Source organism: Amyelois transitella, chromosome 15 (assembly GCF_032362555.1).
Source record: "Amyelois transitella isolate CPQ chromosome 15, ilAmyTran1.1, whole genome shotgun sequence".
Classification (NCBI taxonomy): domain Eukaryota; kingdom Metazoa; phylum Arthropoda; class Insecta; order Lepidoptera; family Pyralidae; genus Amyelois; species Amyelois transitella.
Window position 1 is genome coordinate 8,801,975 of NC_083518.1, and position 10,358 is coordinate 8,812,332.

The 10,358-nt window shown below is 34.4% G+C and overlaps 1 protein-coding gene across 1 annotated transcript; it reads left to right on the plus strand.

The window, feature by feature from the left end:
• The first annotated feature begins 1,783 nt into the window (after window positions 1–1,783).
• On the plus strand, window positions 1,784–9,973 carry LOC106139567 (insulin-like growth factor 1 receptor). The gene is made up of 7 exons (XM_060948359.1): window positions 1,784–1,970; window positions 2,713–2,938; window positions 3,162–3,302; window positions 3,708–3,913; window positions 6,512–6,658; window positions 7,837–8,002; window positions 8,147–9,973. Exons 1-7 carry the CDS (start codon window positions 1,942–1,944, stop codon window positions 9,971–9,973), a joined length of 2,742 nt encoding a protein of 913 aa, XP_060804342.1. The 5' UTR covers window positions 1,784–1,941.
• The last annotated feature ends 385 nt before the right edge of the window (window positions 9,974–10,358 follow it).

The following is a 10,358-nucleotide window of genomic DNA, read 5'->3' on the forward strand; positions in this document are numbered from 1 at the left end:
AAACAAAACATTAGTACATCGCACGACTGTAAAAATCAATCAAGGGCATAAAATAACTTGGGATTGATTTCTTAGGCTATGGGCTGCGCAATCTGTCACTATTTGAATAATAATTCCATGCGAGTGACATTTAAACTTCACTTTTTATATTTTATTTCTTTTTGACGTTGACATCATCCTGTAGGTACACTAGATGTCGTTAATAAGGTCATGAACTAAACAATTATGACAATACGTACTGAAATCAATCATTTGAAACTGTGTATTTCGAGTTAGTCAGTTGCAGCGCTTTAAAATCAGTGTTCGAATAAAAAAAAAAATTGTGTAATTTTTAATTTACGAATTGATGGGTCAAATGAATTTATTAATTTATATATGAGATATATATAAACTTCAAATTTATGAACAAAATTAATTAAATACAATATAAAATTTTATACTATTTTGGTACGTATTTAAAATTCTACGGTATATTTATCGAACAAAAATATAATATGTAGGTCGGTATATATTTAATAATTTTGTACGTAAGTACCTACTAACACTGTTAATAAGAATATCAGGTAGTTTGGTTTGTACTGATAAAATGTGGATAAAATAAATTAAGTAAGTTTTAATTAATATAATAAGTAATATTTCCTTATGCTTAATAATAATACGTACCTAATGAAGGACAAAATTGATAAGAGGTTACTAAGTGCAATTCTAATTTAAGTAAATAGGTATCCTAACGGTAAAATTTTGAAGTTATTTAAAACAAATTAAAAAACTTTTTGATTATTTAACTACAATATTTTTCAAGACTAATAAATAGACATAGAACATACATATAACCACGACTTTATCTCTTGTGGGGTAGGCAGAGCCAACTGTCTCGAAGGGACCGAGAGGTCACGTTCATCCGTATGGCACATTGATGGCATTGAGATTAAAAAAGTGACTGTTTGCAAGTCAGCATGTTCAGACATTTGTTTTAATTACTGTTCTAGTCATAGAATTATACCTACTTTGTATTGGTCATAGTAATACTTCGCCATTTCTCGGGACTTTTTGGACTTGAGATTTTATTAACGGCGATGGCGATGGGCTAGTAACTTGTCACTATTTGCTTTGCGTACCCCGTAAGCGGTAAGGACGTGGGGTTGTTTTATTGCATGTATTTTGTAGGTAGGTATCTATCAGTTCTGTTAATACACTTTACAAAGTGGGTTGTTTAATATGTATTTTTTATTATCTAATGATATGTGTACAGCTGAACTGACTTTCTTATTAGTTTAGTTTTTTTTAACAACGTTCATTTTGCTATTTGAAAAGGAAAAAGAAACTTACAAAATAATTTTGTACAAAGTTCCATTAGGTACGTCTGTCAAATTGCAATATCATAGTAAAATTAATTTAAACGCAGCTCTATCAAAAAGGTTCACCAGTAATTAGGATTTATAATTTTTTTTAAGTAATTAATAAATATTATGATATATGTAATTAATAAATATTATAATAATATTATTTGCTTAACTACCCACTGAAATGTAAACTTGTAAATTTAGTAGAAAAAGTAATTAATAAATATTAAAAATAAATACTAACCAATTAAATATGAACAAATAATGTTTAAGGAGGTAGGTACCTACCTATATTAATGACACACCTATATAACATACGATGTTATCTATTTCGCGATCATAATACAATACAATATACTAACTCTATAGTTATATATGTACACTATGGTGTACTGTTGACAAATAGAAGGATACTCTGGGAACAATGACGCATAATTAGAGCAACTTGTAACAGTAATGGGAACAATTCTCATTGTAGAATGTGTTTTTCTATCGGCATCAGATACGCGTATATGAGGCTAGTCGGTCGGATGCTATTTAAAAAAAAATCAGTGAAAAAGTACAAAAGATTTGGCGGGAAAAGGAAATTGAAAGTGTCATGGCGGCGATTACGGCGGTAATTTTGTGGTAAGCGATGTTCTATTCAAAGGTAGATTTATTAAATGGTACTATGAGCACAAATTATAAAGTAATAGATGAATTTCTTAGTTGGGTATGATTTGAATAAAAATAACAATAAAAAACCAATTCCATTTTTTTTTATTAAAGAAACTTATCAAAAAAAAAAACTTTTTAATCTTACTTTTAACCAAGAATTAACTTTAATTTTCAACAGTATACGAGTATAACTCCCTAGACTTCTAGTATTAGAAAATTACTTGATACGTACGTATTTTATACGTATACATACGTATAATCACATCTATATCCCTCGCGGCATAGACAGAGCCAACAGTCTTGAAAAGACTAATAGACCAATTAAATTTACTTGATAATTTTGACATTAAAAATAATACCTCTATTTTTTATTTAAATTATACCGACTTTTTTGTGAACATTATAAACATTTATATAACATGATTACTTCTATATGTTTAAAAATAGTAATTTGTAGACAGTTTTAAGTAATAAGGGTTTACCCTTATAAATTTCCATAGAATTCTTAACGAAATGAATATAAGACTACTTTGGGAGTGTATCATTGCAGAAATTATTAATAAAATTTCACATAAATAAGTTTTATTTACTCAAATTTACATTTTAATTCTTATAAATCCGGAAGCGAGTGTATATGTTAATGTTTTATTTGCTTAACTACCCACTGAAATAGTTTGTAAATTTACCCACGATTATTAATTTACATCCCTAGGTTAATCATACTTCATTGCGGTACATCTGAAGCTCAGAGCTTGTTTAACAAAACAGAAGTGCCTTACAAAAAAAGCGGGATATGCAAGAGGATGCTTTGTAATTCTTTGGAGAAACTGAAACTTCTAGAAGATTGCGTGGTCGTCCTGGGAGACCTTCAGGTCATGGTGATGGAGAAGGCGGTGAAGAAGGATTTTGATAAATTTACCTTCAGTAAATTGAGAGAGGTAAGAAAAGATACTAGGGTAATCTTACTTCTATACATATATATAATCAAGTCTTTATACAGGAAAAATAAAGCGAACTGTCTTGAAAAGATTAAAGGTCCACGTACGGCTTAATGATGAAATTGAGTTTTTTTATATAGTGACAGGTTTAATTTAAATAGTGACAGTTTTAAAAAAAGGAAGCAGCCATAGCAAACACCTTTTATGAACTTTTATTTTTTAGGTGACTGGATTCGTAATATTGTACAGAGTCAAAGGTTTGGAGTCCGTGGGCCAGCTGTTTCCAAACTTGGTAAGAATTCGCGGAGACAAGGTTTTCAATGACTTCGGTCTGATCGTTTATGATATGGAAGATCTCAAAGAGGTAATTTTTCATTCTAGTGTCTTGTTTAGCCACTCACTACATAATTAACAATCTGAAATAATGTTATCTGCGTATCCTAAAATTTATACATACATACATACATACATATATGGTCACGTCTATATCCCTTGTGGGGTAGACAGAGCGAACAGTCTTGAAAAGACTGATAGGCCACGCTCAGCTATTTGGCTTAATGATAGAATTGAGATTCAAATAGTGACAGGTTGCTTGCCCATCGCCTAAAAAAAGAATCCCAAGTTTGTAAGCCTATCCCTTAGCCGCCTTTTACGACATCCATAGGAAAGAGATGGAGTGGTCCTATTCTATTTTGTACTGGTGCCGAGAACCACACGGCACTAAAATTTATTGGTTATATTATTATTAAAACGGATTTTATTGTCATAGATCGGGCTGTACAACCTACTCAAAATCGACAGAGGAGGTGTTATCATATGGTCGGTGCCACAAGCTTGCTTCATCACCACAGTGAACTGGAAAGCCATAGTGCCTATGGCCCGTCGTGTGTTCGAGTACTCTGAGGATGCCATGCACTGTGCATCCGCATGTCGATGCACAAATGATCTGGATACAAATAAATGTTGGAACACTAAGTAAGTTTAAGATATACTTCCTCCTGACTTTAGTCCCGGCTCACCACTCTGGAGAGAAGCTCGGGGTGTGCCTTTGACCATGGATCTTGCATTGGCTGAGTCAAGTTTCTACACGAAGCGACTCCCATCTGACCTCTGCAACATTTGCAGGGGAATGTAACCCGTATTGGATCAATCATGGTTACACACATGGAGACCGGGGTGTGCCTTTGACCATGGATCTTGCATTGAGTGAATCAAGTTTTTACACGAAGCGACTCCCATCATCTGACCTCTGCAACATTTGCAGGGGAATGTAACCCGTATTGGATCAATCATGGTTACACACATGGAGACCGGGGTGTGCCTTTGACCATGGATCTTGGGTGAGTCAAGTTTTTACACGAAGCGACTCCTATCTAAACTCTGCAACATTTGCAGGGGAATGTAACCCGTATTGGATCAATCATGGTTACACACATAGAGACCGGGGTGTGCCTTTGACCATGGATTCTGGATTGGGTGAGTCAGGTTTTACATGAAGCGACTGAAGCGTCACCCATCTGACCTCCGCCACCTTTGCAGGTAAACCTAACTCATATTGGATTGATCATGATAACACATCCAGTTGCCAAAATGTGTAGGTTTCTTCACGATGTTTTCTCTCATCGTAATAGCATCGGTTAGTATTCAAACTAATGTACATAACTTTGGAAAAAGTCATTGGTACATGGTTGAGGTGGGATTTGAATCAGTGCATTTATGAATATAACGCATTTTAACCAGGCACCTTATCGATCCTATCATCGACGCTCCTCACTAAGTAACTTTAAGGTATGCAATCTGAAAAAATTTTCACTGAATGTTATGTCACATGTTAACTAAGAATTCGATTTCATTCTAAACTTTATCCTGTCTATGTACAGGTTTATCAATGTGAACAATTATGATATCTATGTTATATTATTCTTACCTAAAGTCACTAGCGAATGTCTGTCTCACTGTCACATCTTCCATCGTTTCCGATATCAAAAAACCTTTTGTGTTAATATCTAAGGTCAGTTTTCAGATGAACTTCTCTACTCATTATTGGTTCATACCCACACCTTAGTAATCAATATTTTACCGACACACTTCATCTATACTAATATTATAAAGTTGAAGAGTTTGTATGTTTGAACGCGCTAATCTCAGGAACTGCTGGTTCGAATTGAAAAATTCTTTGTGTTGAATAGACCATTTATCGAGGAAGGCTTAAGGCTATACTACATCACGCTGCAACTATTAGGAGTGAAGAAATAAAATGTGAAAAAAAACGGAGAAAATTATTCATTCTTGAGGCGTTCGCTGCAAAAACGGTTTAAGATACCAAAAATATACCTATGTATGAAAGAATTATTTCTCTTAAAATAATTTAAAAAAATGTCCACGATATGTCTATCTTTTAAGATCAATTTTGGTTATTTGCGTGGACTAAGAACAGTCTGGAGAATGACATTGGGTACTTTTCGTAAATGCCACAAAGACCAATTCCTGTGGGATTTCAGATTCTTCTACACGTACGAAGTCGCGGGGAACAGTTAGTAACTAGATAAAATAAATTTTAGTAATATATTCGTTCTCATTTATTTTCCTTATAGATTATGGGCTGGTAAAGACGAGACATGTTAATGACCTTCTAGATAATACCAAAGTTATCGCATAGACTTCTGTGGTTTAAGCACATTTTTAAAAAAATAATTATACCCTTTTGTAAACTTGTCTTTTTCTTAAATAATAACTTTTTTAATTAACGCTGCTATTGGTGTTATATTTTCTTAAATACGTGATAACGACATTTCTTATGGTCTTTTTAAAATTTGATACTTCATTATTTTCAAGGCACTATTATAGGTTACTGGCTGTCGCGGCAAACGTTGTTTTGCCATATAAATAATTTTTAATTAATTTCTAATTTAAAAAAAATGTTAAAGTGGACAACCCTTATCACTTAGGGTTATGAAAAATCGATGTTGGCCGATTCTCAGACCTACTCTCAGAACATTGTGATACGAGAATTTTATGTATAAGAAGTATTGAATTTTCTACATCCTAAGCAACTTTACTGAACTCAAAATTTCATTTGTCCGAGTTTTCTTTTGAACGATCCAACGATCGCCTACTGGTTTTACCATGTTCGATTAACAAGAAGTAAACGCATATGATTTAAAATTATCAAAACAAATTGTAACTGTAATTATAGTTTAAATCCTGTGGGTTTTGATCTCCCAGGTGATTTGCCATCAGATGATTACAGGAATCAAAAAAATGTAGAATCAAATCTAACAAGATTTATTCCACTTTGATCACCGAAATTATGGAATTTGATCACCCAGATATCACCTGGGTGGTGAAATTCCATATTTTCGATTGGTCAAAGTGAAATAAACCTCTGTAGATATATTTATCAACAATGACAACGTTTTTGAATTCGTAGCGTAGCGTTGAATAACACTCGTAACACAAGTCTCGAACTTACTTCGAGGAAAACTCAATCTATGAAAATTGTGCTGTGACTAATTTATAGAAATTAAAATGAAGATAATTCCTTGAAGAACAGTTTGTATTGTGATGTTTCAGACGGTGTCAGCGATTCTACGAAGGACCAGAAGCGGAGAATTGCCACGAACAATGTTTCGGATGCAGAATCACATCTCCGAACCAATGTCTACTTTGCCGCCATTATACATACAAACACGAGTGCGTTTCCGCATGTCCAAATGATACGTAAGTTATTTGTATTATATTTTATAACAATATCTGTATATGTGTTTTCGTTTTGTTTTTTTTTAATTTAGTCAAGAAACAGAGCCCGTTATCAGCAAAGTGTTTACAGAACTTCATAGCAACATGCTGCGATTCTTCTATTCATTCCTTTAATTTCGCACTGTACTTTGTTTAATGTGGGTAAATTCTAGAATTAACCCACATTGAAAACAAAGTTCAGCGTTAGTTCTATTCTGGTGGGTAAAAATATATTGATAATGGGTGCAATGAGTTAAAACCATAAAACATGTCGAAATTCATTTTTTCCTAAGAGTCAGAATAGTTTTCTTTCTAGAGTTAGTCATTTTCGTGATTCTATTTTGGAAACTGCGTATTCCACTCTAATAAAAGGGTAACGCTCATAAAAGAGATGAATTTCAAATTTTGTCAATCCCGCATTTCGGCACTTGAGAGTGCCCAAGTATCATGGCTCCAATTTATATTAATAGCCAGTAGATTGGTGGTAAAAGGTCAATCAATCAATTAATTGCAATTTCGAGTCAATCTTGAAGAGTTTTATTCGTGAATCGAATTGATATTTAATTGAAGCCCCTTATCGATTCAATGTTAATCTTCAATCGATAATGCATATCTTGGTGTCAGGAATTTTTCAGTTGATATAATCGGCTTTGCGAGTTTCGGTCCAGACGAGGACAAGGATTTATTGAGCCTATCATAACATAAAATCAACAATAATTTAAAAGCAATTGCAACGCGCCATACTACTGAACGTGGCCTATTAGTCTTTTCGAGACAGTTAGTTCTGTCTACTCTGTAAGATAAATACGTGATTTAGGCGATGGGCTAGCAACCTGTCACTATTTGAATCTCAATTCTATCATTAAGCCAAATAGCTGAACGTGGCCATTCAGTCAAGACTGTTGGATCTGTCTACACCGCAAGGGATATAGACGTGACCATATGTATGTTTGTATGTAGTTGCGTAATGGTTTCTCTCTACTGTTCCCTCATTATTGAGGAGGACGGCCACTGGCACCGGAACTCATCAGTCTTCTCCGTGGACTACAGTAAGAAGTAACTTTCATCACCTCGTTAACCGTTTCCATCCAGATTCACCTCGTGGTCATCAAACCGTTATTATAACTACGAATGTAATACTCATAATTTTTTGTTCTCAGACTCCTCCTGCCAGTCAACAAATATTGCTTATCAGAACAAGAATGTAAAGACCTGGGAGGTTGGGAATGGAAGAAGACATGCATTTTAGAATGTCCACTTGATTTTGCAAAACACACATTTGCCAATGGAAGTGTTACTTGTAAGCCCTGCAGAAATTGTGACGAGGTTTGTATGTTTGTCTTACAAAATTTTGCTGTGACTTTCTGTAAAGATATGAAAAATTTTCACAAAAGAATGTGTGACCTTTTCTTTTTAATTTTATACAATAACCAAGAAATAATATAAAATTTTTGTTATCAATTATTTCAGATCTGTAAGAGTCTTCTCATCCAGTCAACAAGTACAATCGAAGCTGCAAAGAGATGCGTATACATCAACGGCTCTTTGAGAATACACATTAAATCAATCCCGGGAGCCATCGAAGAACTTCAGGCGTTCATGGGTAGAATCCAAAATGTCACAGACTACGTAGAAATACACGGATCAGTTATAATCACATCCTTAGATTTCTTGTCATCCCTGAGGTATATTGGAGGCAGAAATTTATATGCCAATAAATATAGCTTAGTCGTACATGACATGGTCAACCTACAGACCCTTTTTACAACCAATGTTACTAACAATCTCGAAATTGGCAATGGCACTATGAATTTTTATAGAAATCCAGTCTTGTGTATTAATGAGATCGAAAAATTATTGCCAAAGTTCCGTGAAAAACCTAATGATATTGATGTGCCCAAAAATACAAATGGCTATAGCGGTGGTTGTGCTCATGCTTCAGTTCCTCTCAATGTTACTATTATAAACGAAACATCAGTTGCGGTAACATTTCAATTATTAGAAGAACCCGACGTGCATTACTCGTTGCTATATATTCGAGTACCACTAGGTTCTAAAACAGACTTCGTTCCTGAAACGTGCAGTGAATCCGAATGGCACGCTATTAATGTTGCCGTAGAACCTGGAAAACATGGATCAGTGAACCTGACAGATCTTCATCCTGCCTCAAAATACGCTCTTTGCGTTGAAATTTACGAACCGAAGCGTAACTATGTCGCTCGAAGCACAATATACAACTTCTCAACCCATGTTGGAAAGCCAGAACCATCATTTATATCAGAACTGGTAGCGAAAAACGATGAAGTCGTAGTTATACGTTGGGTTGATCATTTAGTGTACCAACCATATATAGTGCGTTATGAGTTAGACGTATCATTAATTGAAATTTATCCAAGGGATGTTACAACAAGGAATTTTTGCAATGATAATTTTGAAGAAATTGATGATGACAGACACGCTGTTGTTTATCGACCACCAGTTAATTACGAGAGAGGCTGTGAATCTATGTGCGGGGTATTATCTGATTCCACAAAGGGAGCTTTGGTAGAAAATTACTTTGACATTTGCTATGACCTTCCAGATTTTGGTTGCAATGTTGAGGAGTCGCCACCTCCCGGAAATAGCTCTTTTGGGAAATATGTAAGGACATTATCTTTGAATATTAGTGGATCTAAATCTGATTTTCAAGTTGGAGAATTAGCGCCATACAGGGATTATAGATTTAGATTACGTGCGTGTACAAGAGAATTATGCAGTAGATCAACTAAAGGCGTTGTGAGAACGTTACGTTCGGAATATGCGGATATACCAACTTTAACTTATGCTAGTGCCAATGAATTTGGCTATATATCTGTTGCTTGGAGACCACCAGAATTAACCAACGGCCCAATTTTAGCGTACTTAATTGAAGTGATACCAACAATGAAAGTGAACGAGATCGCTCATTTGCTGCCGCGTTCTTGGTGTGTACCTTCAAGTCAACTAAGTATAGTCATAAAATATTTTGTTGATAAAAAATATGTGATAAGAGTGTGTTCAAGAACTCTGGCATCGAAGAGCGCATGTGGAGAGTATAAATCTGTAATTGTATCATCAGTTTATGTCAAAAATTGGACTTGGTTTGCTTGTACATTTGGTATTGTATTATTTAGCGCATCAATTGTTGTGGGCAGACTTAGGAGAACTCGCAGACAAGTGGATGATATGATACCTTTAGTGGAATATGTGTATAATGACAGTCAGTCTCCAACTCTTACGCCGGAGGATATGCCTTCATGCTCGAGTGCCATTGATTAGGTGATATTAAAATAATAAATTTAAAAAAATTTAATTAAGATAATAAATTTGTTTTTTATTTGATTTGAATATTTTATTTACCTACCTATTATATTAACTTATTCAAAGCAATATTACTAAAGAAGTTTTTTCGATTTCGGTTAGCATACGTACATGCATATCCCTTGCGGAGTGGACAAAGCTTACAGTCTTGTATTTGATAGATACCTACATTAATTATATTATTTATGATTAAATGGATACTCTTAGGTTTAATCAAAGTTCCGTATAGCATACACGTCAGTATTTGGTCATCTAATCGGCAAAGCAAATCTACGAAAAGGGACTTTGTGATTTACGCTCGTAACTAATTGTAAGTCAGTTTCGTAGGTTGGTACGTCTCCAT